Raw genomic sequence first — 23,989 nt, 5'->3', positions numbered from 1 at the left:
GCAGCACTCACACTGACGCACTTAATTGAACAATTGTATATCCCAGCAGACATTCAATATATTATTTGACCTCGTCACACTAATTTATGGCTTCTTTAAGAGTTCATATTAAAGATCTTTTTAAATAAATGCTTATTTAAAGCTTCCATAAAATCAACAGTGGATTTAATTAAACTTTTATGTCGAAATAGAGATTTTATTTACTATATTTAATTTGTTAGAGTAGAAAAATCCAGAACCACTTTAATGAATAAATAATGGAACCATCTCTAACTTCTTTCACCAGCCAGACACTAGACATGATTTAGCTATTTATGTTTGGACTTGCACTATTTCACTAGAGTAATTATTCTAGCTATAACGGAAATTATTAAGTACATAACTGTTAACAGATTAACAGATAATATTTGATTCAAATCTGGAAACCTGAACAACACACTCTAGCTATCTATAAGAGAGGTTCCTACAGCCTCTGCTGCTTCTCACATTTCGACCGTCTTCGTTTTCTGCCCATCCATTCGTTTTCTTTGATGGCTCTATCTCTCATGATGTGCCATACATTTTCTTCCCAGGCAACTGAAGGCCTTCCTCTTCTTCTTCTTTGTTGTGGTATGTAATTTAAAGCTTTCTTTGGCCATCTATCTTCATTCATTCGCTTCATGTGACCATACCACAGTAGTTGTCTCGTTTCAATTCTATCTACACTGGAATATACAGTGTCTGTCCTCCTTGTAATATCTTCATTCCTGAAATTCCTGATGTGATCTTTTTTTGGATATACCACACGCTCTCCTAAGATAATCCATTTCTACTACATACTTCTATTCTTTTTCTAAACTTCTGTCCCATAAGTCATAATAGACTCTACCAAGGTAAGATAGATTGTCAATTTCGTTTTTTGTCTTATGTCTTATGGATTTTAAGTCTTAAGACAAAAGGAACTCTTTTTTACTTCTACAGGATTTTAAGTGGTCTTCCAAGTTGTCCAGATACCAAGTTTCTCTATACCTTTAGTATGTATTACTTTGTTGTTGAAACAAACATGTCATGAATATTTTCAACTGTGAATACCACAAGAATTGAAGAAGTATGGAAAAAAACAAAAGCTACTGTATGAAAGCCATTGAAACAATGCCACCAAAACAAAAAACAAGCAACCAAATCTCTTTTTTTAGGTTGTATATCATTCTGGGATTAAAAACAGGTGAGCCCAGTTTTTATCTGGAATGGCCACTAGACAGAGGTTTTAAGATGTAGAAAATTATAAAAAATTAAATGTAATATGACCTGACCCATGTTCAAGATCTATGTAGAGGTAGTCATTATTAGTCACCACTCAGTGGATGTAAAGAATAAACTATTAGTTTCCAGACTTAGATGGTTCAATTTAAATATTTTATTACAGTTGAACCCTATTTTACTACAGTTGAAAAGTATTCCTATAACAGGGATATTCTAATAAACAATCATTGGTGGCTAGTAGAAATGTTTCGGACTTCAAATATCTATTCCTTAAAGCAGGATATTCCTATAACCAGTATTCTAATAAGCGGGTTCGACTATATACTATAATTATATGTTATTAACCCATTCAATGCGAATGACTCGAAAGATGTCGCCTGCTTAAGGCTGACAATGTACTAAAGTAATTTATGCGCCTGTGCTGATGGTGTAGAAAGACATCATGCACCTGTGCCTTAAGAAGCGAATGACATCTTCGCTTACCTAATAGAGTTAATAAAGTTCTCTCTACCTAGAGTGCTAATCACTAATTCTGCCGTGCTTAGCCAAAACACTGTATCTACAGAGATATCACATATTTGAGTAAAATCGATTTTTGTTCGAAGTATTCATATACATTTACACAGGATACAGCATAAGATCTGGTGTGTTTAATGTATTGTGGCTTAACTTATGTCATTTTTAGTAAGCATATAAGATAGATATGCACATTTGGGTTAGAAAAAAATAAAAATTTAGTTTTTTCAGATTTTTGCAGATACAGCGTTTTCGCTAAGCATGGCAGAATTCTTGGATGTGTCAACTCCTATTTTTTTTTTTCATTTTCTTTTGTTAACTACTGTGGCTTTGAAACTAAAAAATAATTTTTTTATTCTTATAATGTCAACTTTGTATGGTAGTACCCATAGATATATAATACTCTAGATTGCGCCCTGCGATCTTAAAATGGGTGACGGTTGCGACAGAGATAAATGAGCCTATTTGGTCGGTAGTCTCTTTTTAATTTAAGGGGAATATCGAAGACGTGAATATCCCACTTTATCGAGTAATATGTGTTGACAGTTCAAGCGGGTGGTGACGGGAAATGGTCTTTGGTCTTCGGACGTGGGTAATCGTGGTTCGAATCCCATACCAACTTTACTTTTTTTATTTTTATTTATACAATATTGCGTTTATTAGATATTTTTACATCTGAAAAATGGACCTAAGTAAATCTAGCAGATAATAAATGTATGTATAGTAAGTTAATATTGGAATACATAATTTGTGAACTGCATAGTAAAATAAAAGTCATTCGTTATTAATATAAATTCGTCCTTATTCGAATGATGTGAATGTTTGTTTTGCTTCTACTTTTTTAAAAAATTGTAACAATAGTTTCATAAATAAAAATAATGTCTTATTACCTACTTATAATTGAATCGGTCATTTCAAAAACAGCAAAGTCCACAATTTTCAGAAACTAACTTTTTGAGAGGAATAGACTCCTTTAAGATAAACGTTGTGTGCAAAAACGAGACCAGTCCAGTAAAAACATTAGCAACAAAACTGCAATATAACTCTGAATTTTGATGTCATCCATTTCATCCATCTTTCGACTATTAGTTAGTTTTCTTTGCTCTTCTGTAAAATTAGGAATATGTGACTCATGTTGGTTTTGAAATGACCGATTCAATTAATAAATCGATGGTACATTATGTTGATATTAATTATTGGTAATTTTTTACGAATATTTTTAACAATTACTTTATACTATTCTACAATTAACTTATTAAAAAAATAACATTGGCTTTTATATTTTTAAAAATCTATAGGTACCTACACAGTTTTTCTTATTTGTTATATATTTCTTTGGATAGATTTACTTTAGAGATGTAATAATATTTAATAAACGCAATATTGATTAAATAAAAAATAAAAAAAGTAAAGATTGGTACGGGATTCGAACCAGGATTATTCACGTCCGAAGACAAACGACCAGTTCTCGTCGCCATCCGCTCGAACTGTCAAACCATCTAAAATACTCGACGACAGAGTAGGATAGTGACGTCGTCGATACTCCCCTTGAATTAGAAAGAGACTACCGACCAAATAGGCTCATTTATCTCTGTCGCAACCGTCACCCATTTTAAGATCGTAAGGCGCAATCTAGAGTATTATATATCTATGGTAGTACCATCTATCTAAGAAACTCATTAATATTCAGCTCAGGGGTGCTATTGTTGAGGAGTGGAATTCCATAAACAAGGGATCTACCTGTTTTATGAAATGATCCCTTGTTTATGTAATTTCACACCTCCAACAATAGCACCCAGCTGAGCTAAATATTAATGAGTCTCTTAGATGGCTGGTACTAGGTACTATAAATTTACCACAACAGATAACAGTACAAGATTCCAGCAATAATATCAAGGAATAAGGAATATAGAGCCAATATGAGTCTATATTCCTTTATTATTTGTATTTCCAAAATAAACCTAGTGATATGAACAAATTACTTAACCCCTATTATGACCAGGTTACACAACTAATTGTACAAAAATTGGAAAGAAATACTTACCCCCTTTGCACGGAGTTCTGTGGGTGCTATGTTGAGCTCTGTACCCTTTAATGATTTCATACTGCCCATTGTCCCTCTTAATGGGAAATGCAACTTCGAGAATGTGATCGCATTGTTCCATGAAGGTTAAAATACCTTTTACTTTGGCTTTTCTTTGATCCAAATTCAACCTGGATCCCTTAACGTTTCCTAAGTCTTCCACCAATTTATCCTCTACTAAAACGCAGGCCTTGTGGAAGAAATATTCAACCATGTCGAAAAACCTAGGATTAGGGTTGTTAGGCATATCCTTTAGTCTGTCTGGAATGACATGATCCGCGTAAGTCCTTCCCTGGAGCTGGTTGCATGCTGCTGGTAAGGCTTTAAGTAATGTGCTAACTTCCGCACTCCTTGATTTAAGAGGCGCAAATTTAGAAATCATTTTTAAATTCAACATTTTGATAATTTGTGTTAGATTTAATATTAGTTAGTATATAATCCCCAAATCATAGAAACCCGACACCACCCGGCAGTTGTAACGCCTTACGTAATTACCGCGCTAAGCACCAACGTGACAAAATACCAGTACCGAAACGCACCAACAAGCCTTATCTCACCTCACTGCTATTATTAAATTGAAAATTAAAATTGGTAAAAGCAAAGGCAGGCTGTGGCTGGTGCGAGTGGTGCGGCTGCGATTGACATTTGACAGCTGAGTTAAAATCGCGCGGCTAGGTTGCCAATTTTCTTGATTGTTGGATTTATTGACAAAATTAACTACTCTAAATTTTAAATTACATATTAAATTTGTAACTTTTACTATTTTACAAATATTATTTTTCTATTGTTTTTTTTAAAGCGTATTGCTTAGTTGAAATTTTGTCATAGAATAGTTATATATAAAAATAGTATACTAAAGTTTTCCTAATAAATATGACATAATACAAAATACGCAACACTGAATGATCAATACAAACCAAACACATAGGCGTTGCTAAAGGTAGTTTTTGGAAACAATTGATAAAAAAAATACAAAAAGAAGAGCAGGATTTTCTAATCTTTAAATTGCTTGCCCTTGGTCTGGAATATTTTTCCAGCATTCATATCACAGTTACTTTATTGTGCTAGAGGGACTGTTTGCAGATCGCAGTTGAACAGTTCAGAGTTTTCAGTGTCGTTTGGCAGTGTATGTTTTTAGAGACTATTGAGCAAAAAATCTATTGCTAGTAGTGCTTTCTTACTCTAGACCGTCAAAAGAACACATGACAGTGAAAATAGTATCGCAATAGGGCTTTTCATCGATTGTCATTTGTTTCGAGCTTCTGTCATATGTTGTATAATCTGTGAATAATATTAATATACACGGATTATAGGACAAATGACAGAAGCTCGAAACAAATGACTGTGAATGAAAAGCCCTATAGACCAACTATACTGTGAACGTGTGGATGCCTCCACATATCTTGGCACAGAAATCAATAAGAAGAATTCCGTACCTAAGTAGCGAAATTAATGCACGTACGTATTTCCAATGGGAATCGTGCATACTATTCTAATAAAAAACTGATGACATCGAAATTATTAGACAAAAGAACCAAGACCCGTAGTAACCTACTATGGTTGCGAGACCTCAGTAATGACGAAAAAGATGAAGCCCAACTCAGGACATTCGAGAGAAAGATACTGAGTAAATGTTGAATGGGTTGCATGTGAGACTTCATTTTAAATGAAGAAAAAGACAGACGTACTCTCAATCATTTATTGTAACTTCCGACGACCGGTTTCGCTCTTTAAAGTATGTAGAGCATCTTCAGGTCAACGGTTACAAGTCACTAAAAATAAATAAAAAAAATGAGCGAAACTGGTCGTCGGAAGTTACAATAAATGATTGAGAGTACGTCTGTCTTTTACTTCATTTATACTGAGTAAAGTATATGGCCAGTGCAAGAGGAAGACGGCATATGGAGAACAACCATAAAAGGATAGAGAAGACGTAGCATCGCAGCATTCTTACTTTTATGTCAAGAGAGAGGTTGTGGCTCTTGAAGAAGCACTAACACTACCTAAACACAATTTATTACTCCTCTTATAGTGATCGACTGGATGGAAGACGGTATAACTTGTCCTGTTGTAGCAAATTTAATAGAGTTCCTAGTTGACAGGCAAATTTTTCTTCGTGGAGCGGTAAGTTTTCACTTGTTAGGTATGTGGATATATTATTTTCCACCTACCTCTACCAAAAGTATACTTTTCCGGACCTGATTGTAGGGAGCAAAGTTGTACTTTTCCTCCCTAGGGAGGAAAATATTTTTCCTCCCTAGGGAGGAAAAGTAAAAGTGACGTCATGGTATTTCATTCATGAAATATAACTTATTGACGCCCTGTATAATATCTATTTTCTATTACGGAGTATCTATACATTTTAACGTTTATTTATAAAACATCCTTTATTTTGCAGAATGGTAAAAAACAGTAAATTGTTATTTTGATTTAACAATGTTTACATTAATAATTTGACTTATATTTGACAGTTGACAGTTATATTGTACCTACTTGTTGTTTTAGTTCTAATAAATTTTGTTGGTTAGTTACATAAATAAATTAAGTAAAAATGAAAAAATTACTTGTTATTTGAGGAAGGTGGAAAACCCATATGTATAACATGGGAGTAAAGTGCCTTTTCCTCCCTTGAATGATTACTGCCCTCCGCTACGCGTCGGGCAGTAAACTTCATTCTCGGGAGGAAAAGTTACACTTTCCTCCCTTGTTATACAAATAGCTATTTTGCCATCTTTTATTGGAAAGGAAGTCTATATAACATTGGTTTCTCTGGAACACATTTGCCACTCACATGAATAAAGCAGGCCTTCATGTAAGTATCACCATTCTTTTGCAATGTAGCAAGATGAAACTGATCTTGAATATTTTTGCTAGATGAGATAGTAAGATATGAATGTCCTCTTGTATCAGAGCTGGAAAGATACCATTCTTCCCACAAAATATGTAGGGCTGAAAGGTAATAAACAAGTATCTTCAAAAGATAATATTTACGCATATTGATCTACTTGCAGACCTCTTTCATCCATGGCTTTGTTTATTCCTTCCTGCCAACTTTTCCTCGGTCTACCTCTTCTTCTTCTATCTTGCAGTTTCCAGTTTTGTACTTGTTTTGGGATTCTGTCTTTATGCATTTTTTGTACGTGACCAAACCATCTTAGTTGTGTGTCGTTTATTTCGTCCATTTATTGTATGTGTGACCTTCATTATTTCTCGTATCCGTTCATTGGTGACATGTTCTCTTCTTGATCTTCCTGCAGCTCTTCTTATACTTGGCAGCTGTATGTTATGATGCTTTTCACTACGGCATTATAGATGTTTTTTATATTTTGATTGTTTATCTGCTTGTCCCAGAGTACTGAGTTTAGAAGCGCAATTGCTTTCCTGCCCTGAATATTTCGTTCTTTAATGGCTCCGTCCAGTGTTCCATCATTCGTGATTTTTATACCCAGGTATTTATATTCGTTACATGTACTGATTGTTTGTCTTCCGTCTAGTATCAAGTCGTGCTGTATTCCACCGATATTCATATATTTGGATTTTCCTATGTTGATATCTAGTCCCCATTTCCTGTATTCCTCTATTAGCTTTCTTGTCATGTAACAGATATCATCGTAGACTTGTGCTATTAGTATTTGGTCGTCTGCGAAACAAAAGGTCTGTTCGTACAGGAATCAGAAACTATCACTGACTATCAGCAACTGCACGACGCATGCGTGTTTCAATATTAGCGTTCGCACAATTGAAACACGCATGCGTCGTGCAGTTGCTGATAGTCAGTGATTCCTGTACGAACAGACCTAAAGAGTGTGTAGTGTATGGTCATTCAATGGGAGTCCCATTTTCTTGCATTTCCTTTTCCAGTTTTTCAGAGCTTGTTCCAAATATATTTTAAAAAGTGTTGGAGAGAGGCAGCATCCTTGTTTTAACTCTTTTTTTGTCAAAAACTCTTCGGTGAGTTTGTTTCCTTGTTTAATTTTCGTGGTCGTGTTATAAAAATTTTTAATTATTTTTATGATTTCTATGTTTATATTTGTATTCTCCATTGCCTCCCATAACTTAACCAAAGTACACTGTCGTACGCCTTTATCAGATCAATATATACGAAATGAATCTCTTGGTTGACCGCTGTTTTCTTTTCCATACTTCCGGATCTTCCGGCTCTAAATCCTGCTTCTTCTTCTGCCTCCAGTTCCTTGTATTTGTTTTCTATTCGGTGTTTTAAGATCCGTCTGTATATTTTGCTTATTGTTGGTGTAACGGAAATACCCCTGTAGTTGTTACATTGTTTTCGATCTCCTTTTTTGTATATTGCTGACATATACGATAATTCCTATTCTTGTGGGACTTCTTTGTTGTCACTTCGCGGAATTGATGGTTTTGATAACTGTAAAATATTGTAGTATTCTAAAGAGTTTATGAGATGTCTTAGTCAGAGCCTATTTAATTTCAAATCGGGCCCGAGGCACTGCACAATTTTCAGGCCCCTAAATATAATTTAATAATAGTAACTTTTTTAAATGTAATAATTATTTAATAGAAATATAGTTGCACCAGAAATTTAATTTTTTACTAACAATAAATAAAATTTATATTTAAACAATTAAACATTGTTTAGTTGTTTAAATATAAATTTTTAAACATGAGTGAAAATTGAATAGGTATAGAGTAGGTACATTATTGGTACATTATAAATAACAATAAAACTTTACTAACGTGCCAATTGATGAAATACATATATTCAGGATATCGCTCATGTTGAATAACTGTCCTATTGATATTTTTCCAGTCAATACACCCATCGGAAGTTAGAAGAACAATTTTCGGGAAAACAGCTTACAAATGTAACAATAAACATGGCTACATTTAGAACTACACTAACCACTCGCGAAGAATTTTCCCCATTAGCTTTCGTTATATAAAAAATCGTAATTTGCACACTCACTAATTTTATCAATATTTTGATTTGGTCGATTATTTATAAAATATTGTTAAAATTCCACATTTAAATGTTTTGGCTAATCCCCTATATTGCTAGAAAAGAGTTACTGACATTGTCTATAGGAGATGACGGAGATGCAGGTGAAGTTACTTGAAAATGAACAGTACAGTCATTTTCTTTGAGTGCAACTCGCCTTTCGTCATATAATTGATTTTCACTATCACTATCACTAGTCACCCCAAATTGATCAGAAACAGAATGGGAAGACGAACTTCCTTTTTGCGCACTGTTGTGGGGTGTAAAAAATAATAATATTGCATCTTTTTGTGTCTGCCGTTCCTGGTCTTTTAATTTTTGCTTTTATCGTTTTTCACTCCCACTTAATGTTCGTAACTCATGATAATAACGAAACGATTAGTTAAGAAAAATAAATGTTTATAGAAATTTAATAAAACGACTAATGATTCATGAATAGATTAGTTGTACTAAGAAGCACAGGACTGAAAACTAATACAAGCAAGCAAGACCTCATCATTGCAGAAATCGGCATCAAACTAAATATTAAATTTAGTGCATTCTGAATAAATATTATGTATGGTATATTATATATTTTATACCGAAAAGATAATAGTGAAGATCCCTCTTGTAAATTCTATCTCTTGTTAATCCTTTATCTCTTTATATCTTGTTAATCCTTGTGTCTAACAATGTTGTTTATTTTATTGATGCCGACAAGGCAATCTACTCTTATTGATATCATTTATCATTTCCTGTTCGTAAAATAAAAGAATTTTGAAAATTTATTTTATTATTTTAATAAAAATTTTTTGGTGATTTTCCGGGCCCCATTAAAATGCGGGCCCGAGGCAGGTGCCTCACGGGCCTAGTGGTAAAATAGGTCCTGATCTTAGTGTTACACTGGCATCCTTACAGTGACGTGCATTTCTTAATAACGATGGAAAATATCGAAAGTGTGTTCAGATTGTTACATTGCTGGAAAATGGATCAATCTAAAGGAATGTGGCAAGACAATTGAATGTTAGTCATTCGACTATGCAGAGAACTTACCAACGATTTATTGAAACCCGACCTCATCAACAGTGATAGACAACAGTCAGAAAAAATCGCGTTATCACTATTGCTGCATTGCGAAACGGGACGTACACTGCTAGAATGTTCCAAAGACATATTCAAAAATCCCAAGGATCAGTAATCTTCATTTCTACTGTTTTAACGAAGGTTAAGAGAACATGGTTTGACACCTTTCAATCCAGCAACAGAGACATTACTTACCGCAGAAACAATAGTCGCAGAGTTACATTTGTCAATTGGACAACAGACGATTGGAAGAAAGTATTGTTTACGGATGAGTATAGAATATCAATTTGTGGTAAAGACAGTCGAAATAAGGTCTACAAAAGGGCTGGAGAACGTTATGCTGCCTGTACTCGGTCACACCGGGACGCTTGTATTGGTGGCTCGGTAATGTTTTGGGTAGGGATTTTTTTGAGGCACACACGGATCTCGTCTTGATTGAGAGGGGCGCATTAATAGCACACATATACATAACGGAGATCCTACAATATGATGTGATGTTATATGCTGGGTTTATTGGCAATGGCGTTCTGTTAATTCAAGATATTGCGAGACCACACATGGCAAGGATTGTAACACAGTATCTTGAAGATAATGGTATTCCAAAAATGAACTGGCATTAAGCCCAGAGTTTAATCATATTGAGCATATATGGAGCCTTCTCAAAAGGCGTGTCAGACGTCGTATACCTGCTCCAACAACGTTGATGATGAGTGTCATCCAGAACCGTGTTGGCAACACACATTATTTGAACGAGTGACGCGCTTGCCTTTACTTGACTCTATAATTTAATTATTGTGATAACTGTAATAACTGCGTAATGGTAGGTATTACTTCGAAAATTTCAATACATCTAACTTTCTCAAATTTTTTCTTGTTTTCCATTGTTTACTAATGATAATGTCGGGTTACGTGGTACAAGAGTCACTGAATCAATTTAATTAGATATTCATTCATTCATTCATTCAAGAAAATTTTATTTCTGATAAATAGCTTTGGCAAAGAAAAAAAAATTAAAAGAAAAAATTTCTTAAACTTTATGTGTGGCCCGTTTTATCTGACGCGCAGTTTATATCTTAAACATATTTTAGAATGAAGCAGATATACATAAATTTATTTTAATATGAACTAAAAAAGGAGTCACAAAAAAAGGATGCTGAGAAATATCTTATCTAGTTTATGATGTACAATAAAGAATACCTAATCTATAATATAAATATCCAAATATATAAATAATCCAAATGATTATAAACACTATACAAACTCCTTTTTTTTTCACAATGCAAGTGATTAAAAAGACACTTAAGAACAATAAATTTTCTGCAGTATCTTAGTAGAAAAATACAGTATCTATCCGTATACATATCACATATTACAATAAGTTCCACGTGTAGATATTTTAATATAAAAAATGTGAATGTTTCAGTTTACTTTGGAAAAAATGTTTTTTCCTCCGCCACTGTCATTAGCTGAATATTTTCAACACGTGGCCTGTCCAGGGTTAACGTTTTTGACTTTGACAGTTCATCAGAGTTCGCGATAAACTGACATTTAAAAGTTTGGTTATGTTTTATGGTGATTTGTCCATTTGTCCCATATTTGTCCATTTATTAAAATTATTTTAATATTTTATCAAAATGGATATAACCGCCTTATTTAAAGCTTGTGTCAAAACAGTACGTACTACCAACAAGTCTCTTGGCATAAGAGATCAGAAATCAAATATTTTAAAAACCCATAGAGATATCCATCTCTCAACTGCAAGGGACATAGTTAAACAGATAACAAAACTCCAAAGCTTTCTATTAGAAAATAAGGCTGCTTACCTAAATGTCATAAATTATTTATCTACAAATAAAACCATGTCGGAAATCGATAGGCAGAAAGTTGATACAATGGCAGAAGAAATAATAAACAACTGCAGTAAGCTAATAAAGGAGTACAAAAAGGAAATAACGGCTTTATCAAAAAGTAGTCAAAAGGAAGAGCACTATCAGAACGTCATTGACAGTTTAGAATGTTATTTAAAAAATGTTTCTAAAATATATACTGAAGCAAAGGCTGTGAGGGTAAAACGTGTCATTGAAACACATAAATTATCAAAGTTAGAAACCAAACCAGTAAGTCAAAAACAAGAAATCAACAATAGTCAGAATAAAGCTACTTTAGATATTCCAAACAATGTGTCTTCTCCTAAAGAGAATGTTAGGGTTCCACCTGCATCAGTTGACTATGACAACCAACTATCTGCAGAAGAAATGCAGATGTTTGAAACAGAAAACAATCTTCTTTATAACGAACTTAATAGTATTTCAGGTAAATATGCTAACCTTTTCTTGGTACTTTGTATTTTAAAATGCAACAGAAACTAGGTGCAATCTATTCCATGAATATACGATTGTTTTTTTGAATTTGGTATGAAAATTTAAATAGTTCAATGTGCTGAATTGTACAGTAGTAAATTCTCCCAATTTTTAAAATACAATTATTGTATGTGATGAAGTTGTGTATATTTATTTAGTTGAATATTCAATTAGTATTGGTAATTCATTATGTCGTGGATCTGACGTAATCATTTAGTGACGTCGATCTACGAACGAAACAATGATATCATGCATTTCTAAAAACATGTAGTTCTCTTCAGTGCCTTATCGTAGCGAGACAGAGACGAACTAGTTTTTGCGTTAGTGAAATAGCTTTAATATTTTTATTTTTTTTTGTGATTATTAATTGTTACCTTTGTATTTAACTTATTTCGTCTTAAAACATAATACCAGAAGACGTGGTTCTAATTTATTTAAACAATAATTGTTTTTATAGTCCATGTGGTGAGACCGCTCCCGTCTGAAAAAATTTCTGATCCGGTTTCTTTGTGGATTCATATTCAAAAATGTCCCCTTTAAACAAATCTGAAGGGTGCCGGGCGGAATTTTTGGGCAAAAATTGTTTAAACAATTTTTTTTAAACAAATACAAAAGATCACCTTTTTTTGATCTGAAATATATATTTTTAGGTTTTTTGGGTCATTTTAAACAAGAAAGGTATCTTGTAATTTTTCTCAAAAGTGGATAGTTTTCGAGTTATAAGCGATTTAAAATCTGAAAAATGCGAAAATACGCATTTTCGAGGCTTAAAAACTCATATTTAAATTAGTAGTTTTGAGGTTGCCAGATACTTCATTTGAAGGTTAAACATTCATCTTCAAGATTCTGAAGAGTGATCGCGTCTAACTTTAATTTATACCGTTGTTTTTTAATTGTTAAATATGCATGTTTATCCGATTCTTTTGACGGTGCGGCGCGCTCTATTTCAAAAATCTCCTATTTTCCTCCGAAAAATATTTTTTCTAGATTCTTTGATATATTCTAAATAAAATAAGTTTCTTGACATTTTTCTCAAAAGTTAATAGTTTTAAGGTTATAAGCGCTTTAAAGTCCGAAAAATGACAAAAAAACGTATTTTCGGTTTTTAAATCGCTTATAATTTTAAAACTATAAACTTTTGAGAAAAATGTCAAGAAACTTTTTTTATTTAGAATGTCCCAAAGAATCTATAAAAAAATATTTTTCGAAGGAAAATAGGAGATTTTTGGAATAGAGCGCGCCGCACCTGCAAAAAAATCGGATGGACAGGCATATTTAACAATTAGAAAACAACGATTTAAATTAAGGTTAGACGCGATCAATCTTCAGAATCTTGAAGCTGAACGTTTAAACTTCAATTTAAGTATATGGCAACCTTAAAAGTACTAATTTAAATATGAGTTTTTAAGCCTCGAAAATGCATATTTTCGCATTTTTCAGATTTTAAATTGCTTATAACTCAAAAACTATCAATTTTTGAGAAAATTTACAAGATATCTTTATTGTTTAGAATGACCCACGAAACTTAAAAATATATGTCATGGAGCAAAAAAACTTGATCACGTTTTTGTTTAAAAAAAATTGTTTAAACAATTTCTGCCCAAAAATTCCGCCCGGCACCCTTCATATTTGTTTAAAGGGGACATTTTTAAATAGGAATCCATAAAGAAACCGAATCAGAAATTTTTCCAGACGGGAGCAGTCTCACCACATGGACTATTAAACAAATATAAATCAATTTCATCTGCCCGGACAAAATTTTTTTCGGTTTTTTTAATCATTCAGAATAAAAAAGGTTTATTGTAATTTTTCTCTAAAGTTGATCTCTCTAAAGTTGACTCTAAAGTTTTGAATTTACCAAACCTTGTTCTATGAGTTTCTGATACTTAAGTTTGGACTTATTTGATTTTAAAACATTGTTTTTAGTTGTTTGACGCCCTTTTCACAACCTAAAAAATGGATTTATACAAAACGTTCAATAAATTAGGGCCACTTTTTGTATGGGCAATCTCTTGAATACTATTCTGCGGTATTTCATGAAAGTGATTATGCAAAAAATCTCATGTGAATATTTTTTCCAAGGAATTCGAGGTTTTCGTCTTGTATAAACATATTTTGCTGAATTTATAACCAAAATCCTATTATTTTTCTATCATACATTAATTTGTTATTTATTTATTTGTCCTCTAGATTTTTTTCAGTTCTTAAAAATTTTATTTATAAGCCAAATTAGTGCAATGTAAATATTTTATCCGCAGTGAAGACGGGAAGTCGTAAATTTTTATTAGATACATCTTTCAATGTGAGATAAAATAAAAATGCGAATTCATTACAAAGCAATTAGTGAGCAGGTTGTTAACTAGTTGATTTACCCAAAAAAATAGTTAATAATCATGGCTTCCGAGAGCAGCGAAACAGAAGAAGAGGAAGAAATGGAAATGGATGATACCGGACAGTGGACAAAAGTGAAAAGGAAAAGGAAAAAACATTTGGATAATCCAGCAAAAAAAAGAATCACACAACCACAACTATCTCAACAGTAAGTGCAAGATATAATAATTGGACCACAATCTTCTGAAAACATAACACAACAAACTCAGCAAAACTCACAAAAAGATATCAACACTCCAAGTCATCAAAAAAAGGTAACTTACAACAACACACAAAACTATTCACTTCAAATGAAAACCATCAGTAATAAAAACTATAAACAATTTTTTTTTAACAACTCATCAAGAATTATCAAGGTTACAGTTGGCTAATTATTGGAGTGTTGGAGATCCAAACTCTTCTGATGTTATAATAAAAACTAGAAGTGGTTTTATTTTAAAAAGTAATCAGGATAATAAACACATTAAAACAAAGCTGAAATCATTAGTCCAGTCAGGTGTGGTCAAAGAATACAAAGAAACAAATTCTAACCAAAATCCATCAACACCACATAAATCACAAAACACAACTTTCGCCTGTGTTATATCATCGGTAGAATTGGATATTGAGGATACACATATAAAATACCACCTTACCAATATCGGAATAACACACAGATACTGCAAAAGAATTACATCAAGAAAAACCGGAAAACTGACACCTCTGATTAGAATAATTACGGGAGATTACTCATCATTTCAAAAACTATTAAGCGAGGGAGTGTTCTTTAAGAACTACCACTATCCTGTTTATCCCAGTCAACCACCCGAACCTTCTCCTATCCCATGTTCTAAATGCTTACTATATACCTACACTACAGAGAACTGCACCACATCAATAAGCTGTAGGAAATGCCAAGGAAAACATTCAACACAAATGTGCACCTCTCCTCTTCCAGAAAAGTGTTTGTCGTGCAACGCCGAAGACCACCAAGCATGGTCACCTAAATGTCCTAACAGACCAACTAAACCTATCGAAGGAATTCCTAATGCGCGAATTAAGTCTATGAACAAAAAATCCTCCGAAATGCCATCAGAAATTACTGGTACGAGCAGAATACATTCACCAATGACATATCATGATCATATTATTGAAACATATACTAACAAACTAAATAATCCTAAAAATAAAGATCGTCAAGAAATCATAATTAAGCTAAAAAAGAGATTTGTACATCTATATAACATTGATACTACCCCAGTATTTAGCGGAAATCGACTATTTATACTCATGTTCGATCTGGAAAAACCAACCAATGACTCACCAACTATGCCACAGCAAGGCCTTGCAATATTTCAGGATAATGGCTCATAAGGTGAGGTTTCTTTATTCAATATCAATAGTTTTCAACCAAAGAAATATTTAATATACAACTATTTACAAGCTAACAATATCGATAGTTTTATGTGTGTGGAAAGCAAAAATAAAGATTTTATTAACCCATATTGTGACTGGTCTATAATCCAACAAAAAGGAAATATATTAAACCAAAACTTCAGAGGAGGCAGTCTTATACAATCCAGAAAAACATGGAAGATGGGGAAAGAAAATCCTCCACGAATAAACAACCCTCTTAATAACTGCATTCATGTCTCTTTTCCTTTTAAAGACTCCAAATTACATATTTTCGTAGTCTATATTCACAATTCCTCACTAATTGAAGAAACTATCTTCATTAAGGCATCCCTTTATGATTATTCAATAATAATTGGCGATTTTAACCCAAAATCAAGCCCCTCACGTATGAAGCAAATCAGAGGTTTTCTTCAAAGTTCTAATTTTTGTCAAATACCTACTCCTCCTACGTTTATAATGGCAGGTAACCCAAGCACAACTCCAGATATATTATTTTGTTCTAAAAATATTATAAATAATATCACAAATATACTTGTAACTCCAGATCTGGGAAGTGATCACTTGGCATTGCAATTTGATTTAATTCTACATCATGATCCACATTAATGAAATTAATCTTCCCAATATAGCAAAATGTAATGTACAAAATGTAAATAGTAGAATGAAAGAATTTTTGAATATAAGGCATGACATTTGCCCAAATTACATTAAAAATTTCAACACTATGTTGTCTAAATTAATAATAGAAAATTCGCCCAAACAGAAGAAATCACCCTTTAATTACAATCTTCCACCCTTAATTTTGTCTCTGATTAAATTGAAGAGACAGTTACTCAGGCAGATCCAAAAAAATGAGACACATGCATTAAAATCACAATTTAATGAACTAAACCAAGATATTCACAAACTTATATCACAATTTAAACAACATAAATGGATCCTAGCATGTAAAAGTATAAACTCCATGAAGGAAAAACATACTGGAATGAAATAAAAAAACTGTCTAAATATAAATCGTTTAGACAACAGATTTCAGAACTGATATATGATGGCCAGACATATAGTACAGATGAAGAAAAATGTAGTGCTTTTGCTAGATACTTTGAAGAAACCTACAAATTTGATGAGGATGACAATTTTGATAGAGATACCTTAGAGGAGGTGGATAGTTGGTTTGGAAGTTTTTATGAAGATAGTCGTAATCTGAATGCTCTTCAGGACATCACAGAAGATGAATACGATGAGGCTCTATATAAAGGAAAAAATACAGCTCCAGGCAAAGATTCCATCAATCGTAAAATCCTTAGACAACTAGATCCAGATATTCATAAGGGGATAATGAGCATATATAACTATTGTATCATGAATCATTTCTTCCCTGATGAGTGGAAGACAGGCATTGTAATAGTTATCCCTAAACCTTATACTAACCATCAACTACCCCAAAATTACCGTCCAATCACCCTTCTCCCAGTAATTGGAAAAAATTTTGAGAAAATTATCCAAGGAAGATTATATAATGAATTAAACCAACATATTCCAGCACACCAGTTTGGATTTAGAGAAAAATCATTTACAATCCTTCCTCTTTCAATAGTAACATCCAATATACAGGCAGCAAGATTGCAAGGACTAAAGGCCGCTGGAGTTTTCTTGGACATCAAGAAGGCTTTTGACTCCGTTTGGCATAGAGGATTGTTATATAAACTTCACAGAATGAAATGCTCCCCTTCTCTAATATGGATTATTGACGAATTTCTTAGAAGACGCAGGTGTATAGTTAAGATCAATGAAACATATTCCCATTCATTTTCAGTGCAACAAGGAGTTCCACAAGGTTCACCACTCTCCCCTCTATTGTATAATCTCTATTGCAGTGACATATGCGACAATAGACTAACCAACACTAATTTGCTACAATTTGCTGATGACACTGCAGTGATATCATATGGAAAAAATTTAATAAAGACAATGGACTTATTGCAGAGGCAGGTGGATGACACAATATCTTGGATGAATAAATGGAGATTAACAATAAATCCTTCTAAAACAAAACTAATAATATTTAACCATAGAATCCAAGATCACTCACCAACTATAAACATATGCGACAATATTATTAAACCCTCCCAAACTGTTAAGTATTTGGGAATAGAAATAGATAACAAATTGACGTTCAACCACCACACAGCAGTTATAAAAAGGAAAATTATAACTAGAGCAAAACACTTCAGAAGTTTAACATACAAGAATGAGGGAATTACGATTGAAACAGCAGCCAATATTTATAAAATGATTTGCAGGCCCATGCTGGAGTATGGTTCTGCAATTTTCTATAATTCTAAAGGCCCTGCCAAAAATAATATAAAAGTGGCTGAAACAACTAGCCTTCGACAAATTACTAGAATGCGCCATCCTGATAATCCACTTCACAATCCATCCAACAGAATGCTGTACGAGGAAACTGGAATTGAACCTATTAATGAGAGACTCAATAAGCTGTTTAAATATCTCTTTATTAATGACAATAACAAAAATTTGATTGAGCCCCACATTGTGAAGATACCAGAGGACAGTGCCCGTAGATATCCAGGAAGAACTCTTTTTGAAGAAATCTGCTACACATCAAGACAATAAACAACTCCATTCAAATCATCATCTGTATTGTAACTAATTGTCAGTGATATTGTGATTACCGCCACATACAAATATTTTTTCTTTTTTTTTTAATTATTGTATTGTATTTTAATATTAACAAAAAACATATATTGTAATAATGTATATTAATTGTGTAAATTGGCTGAAAGACTTCGGTCGATGGCCTTTTGGTACATTGTATCAATAAAGTATCTCTCTCTCTCTCTCTCTCTCTCTCTCTCTCTCTCTCTCTCTCTCTCTCTCTCTCTCTCTCTCTCTCTCTCTCTAAAAATGCGATGACTAACTGGAATATTTAAGATTAGAGAAACATAATATCTCATGTTTATTGGAAATACTGGACATCATTACCATGTGCAAATCCTACCCTGTCGCCTAATTTCCTATGTAATTATAATGGTTCATGTTTTTAGGTTCCATTTATTTTTTCGGGCATGCGTATTTACGAGGTTCACGAGGTTTTGAACTTACAATAGTACATAATATACCAGTGCAATCAAACTAAGAGTCATTAATAGTCAGCTCTGCGGGGTGCTATTCTTGGAGGTGTGAAATTCTATCAACAAGGGATCTACCTGTTTTATGGAATGATCCCTTGTTTATTTAAGTACACATTTCAGACAATAGTACCACGTTGAGCTGAATATTAATGACTTTCCTAGTTTGATTGCAGAACTATACACAAACCAAAATTCTGAATTCTCATTTTTAATTTTTGAAAAACACACTCTTTGAAATTAGAATCAGTACTAAGTTCTGTCAAACTGACAGTAGATCCTTTTTATTTAAATAATTATTAGAGCAGTTTACTTTCGTACTTCCTGTTGTTCCACAGTTAAATTTATCATCTTCTTCTTCTTGTAATAGGACTATGTCCTGATTCTTCTGTTACAGTCTCTGCTGCGATCCAGAGCTGCAGCTCTCGTACCATCGTGTTTTGGGTCTTCCTATGGGTCGCTTGGTGTTGAGCTTCTGTCTTCGCCCAATGCGCCATACGTTCAGGGCCCATCCGATCTACGTGGTCTCTTGACATGCGTCGTCGTGCTCTTGTCCATCTCACTACGTCTTGAACGCCTAGCTCTCTTAATGTGTCTTCTTTTTATATTCTATCTTTGAGTGTGATACCTCTTATGGATCTTAGGGTTTTCATCTCTGTTGTTCTCATTATTTGTTTGGTCTTTGTTGTCTCGGCCCTTGTCTCAGCTACGTATGTCAGTACGGGTCTAACACATGCCTTAAAAATGCGGACTTTCCTTTCGGTGCTCATATATTTATTCCGCCAGATTATATCCCTCGGGAAACCAGATATTCTCGCTGCTGTCGTTGCCTGCTTTTTTGTTTCTTTCCACAGATGCCTGTCGCTAGATATTTCCACACCCGAGTATCTACAATCCATTATCTGTTCGATTATATGGTCGTCCACTATTAATTTACATCTAATTGGGTTCTTGGATATTACCATCGATTGGGTTTTCTCTGTGGATAGTGTCAGGTTATACTTTTCAGCAGTTATTTTAAATTTTTGTAGTAAGTGTTGTAAGTCATCTTCGTTTTCGGCTATTAAGATTGCATCATCTGCATAGCAAAGTATTCTCATGGTTCGGTTACCCATTTTGTATCCCTGATTCATTTTTTAACACTACCTATAACTTTATCCATTATTAAATTAAATAGGCATGGACTGAGGCTGTCCCCATGTTATCATGATAATCCAGAACAGCCATATATTTATGGGATAAACTGTATATCATTATTGATTATACTATTTTTATATTATCTGCATTTAACTATTTCTCCCATATTTTTCTTAGTTCTGTCATCCTACTATTTCCAGGTACTCAATAATTGGCAACTGTATATTATTAAGTAATTTTCTTGTGTCTTATCACTTTTGTCATCAAAATGTAATGAAAACACAAGGCAATATGTTTACTTATTTATGAGACATGTTTCCACTTTTTACAGCTGTAAATATATAATAATTTTAAAATGCAATACAAAATTCCTCTTTTTTAACTATTTATAATGGGAAATAAGCCACAATATTATTAAAAAATGATTTTTATTAACGTTTCGACGCCCAAATCGGGTGCCGTTGTCAAAATACAAAATACTATTAACATAAACAAAAATGTTGTTGCTTAGTAAAAAAATTCTTCTAATAATTTATTTAATTTGACTCATTTATATCGGCAATTCAGATACATAATATGATACATTTTAAAATAGAAGACTTTAAAATGATATTGCCAATATTTATGAGTTTTTTTTTTAATAATATTGTGGCTTATTTCCCATTATAAATAGTTAAAATTGTAAAAATGCCACAAGAAAATAGCTTCAGAACAACATTAAAATTCCTCTTAATGTGACCTAGATATTGTCCTTTTCATGATCATTTTTCAGTGCGTAACAAATCATAGAAAAAAGTGTTGTGTGATTTGGTAGAATGCGATCTTACCCTTCAAAAAATATGTCACGTATTTCAGCACCTGGAAAATTGGAAGGATACTACAAATCTGGCCTCCACATAAGTGGTCTGTAGCTTCGACATGATAGGTGTGAAATTTTAAACGTTCTTGCTGTTGATTGGATAGGAAGGGTAGCGTTATCTAGCCTCCACGCTAGGTACACCATAGCCTCCATACATTACTTCCAATATTTAATATTATTTTATTCAAGTGGACAATAAAGGTAAAACACAAACAACTTTTGTTTCTTAATTATTTATTTATACAATAATGTGACATTTTACATAGAAATATGAGTATTTAATTTCGAATAAATATATGTTTACTTGTTGAATTTATCGGCTGCACACAACAGCTGATCGGCCATTAGACCAAACAACAAAACGCGAAATAAAATGTGTATTTTAAAACTGTTGGATAAACAGTACCTACAATCAGAAAAACTTACCTTTAAAAAGGTACTCGATTATGAAATAACAAAAATATCAAAAAACACGACTGAATATCAGCTTTTTATGGTGACACAAACTAAACACAAACACCAACAAACACATCACATAACCGACCATATAAAATAAGTGAACGACAACGAACGAACGAACACAGATTACAGATTCACAGATAGCGCAGGATTTGTCAAAAGTCATGTTCCACCAATCACAATGCCGACATCAGCGCCTCTGACTAAACGGAAGGAAAATAAATACGATTACATGTTTTTTATTAGAGTTAGCGGGGCATGTAACAAATGATAGGAAAAAGGGTAAGTCCGTGATAATACACATTTATGACATTTATTCTAACATGACATTTTAGTTAAATCTGACAGTTGTCACATTTTATTTTCAATTTAGAATAAAAACAAATCAAATGTGTTTCTTGCATTTATAAAATGGTATTTTCTTTGATTTGTATAGTCTTATAAATTATACAGATTATATTTGTAATATTATTATCTAATTAAAAAAAAATTATTTTTTTATTATGGCGCCATCTATCGACAACTAAAATAACTAGAATAAATGTTATAAAAATGTCACCGACGAAATGTAATCATCGACGTGCCTTTTTTTCTGTCACATACAATTTAATGCGTTAGAAAGAAATCGAAAAACTGTGACGCACTGAAAGATGATCATGAGAAATACTGTATTATTTGATTTTGGCTGTTTTTCTTGTGGTTAATAGCTCTTTTTCTTTTTATATTCATAATAAAATGGCGTGATTAGTAACATGGTCGGTTAGTCAACCTAATGTGGTCTTCAGGATTCGATGATAAAGACACATTTTGAAAGTCTCAATTTTCTTGTAACTAGGAAGTGTCTGTGAAAGTCCAGGACTCAACTCTGTACAGCAGCATAGAAAAGATATAAGCATCGTAGTAATCTGATTTTTATAGGTACTGATAAATCATGATGTTTCAATAGTTTAGCAATTTTTTGAAATTCAGATCTTGTTTTCTCTATTCCACATTTGATTTCTAGGGAATGGTTCCAATTTTTATTGACGTTCATATCAAAGTAGGTTTATGCTTTTAGTCTTTCTATTTGTTGACCGTTCACACTGATTGGTCCAAATTGATGTTCCTTCTTAGAGATAATCATACAATTTATTTTCTTAATATTTAGTGAAAGTCCATATCTCTGACTTACTTCTGTGATGTTATTCATTAACTCCAAGATGGCTTCATAACTGTCAGTGAATATCACTGTATTGTACCACAGCAGAGTTGGTATACATCCCTGTTGGACCCAACTTTTGATTTTGATATCATAAGATTATCCTACCTCTGTACAGATAGCGAACATTTGATTCCAGTAAAGATTGCTAATAATCCTTAGATCACAGGTGTTCTATTACCGTTGATTGATAAATTATAGAGGGGGGATATTATATATCCCCTATATTTATTAATCAATGCTATTAATTAATTTTTTTTATGTATTGCAGATGAAGTCAGGCAGATGGAAAGTAAAGTTGTGCACATAGCAGAGTTACAAGAATTATTTACGGAAAAAGTATTACAGCAACAAGCAGATATTGAAAGGATAGCGACAACTGTAGTTGGATCCACTGAAAACATGAAAGATGCTAATGAACAAATTAGACAAGCAATTCAGAGAAATGCTGGACTTAGAGTGTACATTTTATTCTTTTTACTAGTTATGTCATTTTCGCTGTTGTTTTTAGATTGGTATAATGATTAAATGTATGTGAAATTATTTTAGAATGGCTTGGGCTATGCACAGAGTGATTTTCTTGTCAGGTTTTTAAATTGATTTAATCCTGCAAGGGTAATGTGGTTATTGTACAGTAAATTTTATATTAAATCAGTTTGAGGAATATACAAAGTTTTTGTTTTATTTATTTAAATCTACAGCATAGCAATATATCACTTTAATGTATGTAATTATTATTTAATTCCAACTTCAGTTGCCAATTAGCATTCAATCTGTGAGGTTTTATTAGTCTGGAAATCGCAACCACTTGGGAAGAGTCCTTTGTTGCCCTTGGTCAAATCCAGGAATATTTGCAACACATCACAACATTTTAATTGCATCAAACATTATGTAGCAAATTTTAAAACTTCATACCATTAACCCCTTCTATTGGGACCGTGCAAGTTCGGAAAAGCGACACCTGGTTTCATAGCTCGGCAACATTTTTCGCAGTTTTAATTATATTCGTAAAATTAAATTCCGACAGAGGACATTTTGTCATTTGACCTCTCAGTTCTAAAACGTTAAATTAAAATCATTTACACGAGTGTTTTGCCAAAGTAACCACTAAGTTTTGCCACTAAGACATCTTATAAGTTAAAGACGACTCAAAATTATGT

General features: G+C 32.9%; 2 protein-coding genes across 3 annotated transcripts in view; one reads left to right on the top strand and one right to left on the bottom strand.

Moving 5' to 3' along the window:
* The window catches only part of LOC126889420 (glutamate dehydrogenase, mitochondrial-like), a 154,661-nt gene extending 150,214 nt beyond the window's left edge, over positions 1-4,447 (bottom strand). For both annotated transcript variants that reach the window (XM_050657715.1, XM_050657716.1), the window contains exon 1: positions 3,803-4,447. In XM_050657715.1, coding sequence (XP_050513672.1) covers positions 3,803-4,238 — 436 coding nt within the window. In that variant the 5' untranslated portion in view covers positions 4,239-4,447. The remainder of the gene's footprint in view (positions 1-3,802) is intronic.
* A 6,956-nt stretch (positions 4,448-11,403) lies between these two features.
* Positions 11,404-23,501, top strand: LOC126889423 (syntaxin-18). Its single transcript, XM_050657729.1, has 2 exons — positions 11,404-12,191; positions 23,101-23,501. The coding sequence occupies exons 1-2, from the start codon at positions 11,513-11,515 to the stop codon at positions 23,355-23,357; spliced, it is 936 nt and encodes a 311-aa protein (XP_050513686.1). The 5' UTR covers positions 11,404-11,512; the 3' UTR covers positions 23,358-23,501.
* Positions 23,502-23,989: the final 488 nt, after the last annotated feature.

This window comes from Diabrotica virgifera, chromosome 8, assembly GCF_917563875.1.
Source record: "Diabrotica virgifera virgifera chromosome 8, PGI_DIABVI_V3a".
Lineage (NCBI taxonomy): Eukaryota > Metazoa > Arthropoda > Insecta > Coleoptera > Chrysomelidae > Diabrotica > Diabrotica virgifera.
Note: the sequence above shows the minus strand (reverse complement) of the source record. Positions and strands in the feature narration are given on the sequence as shown.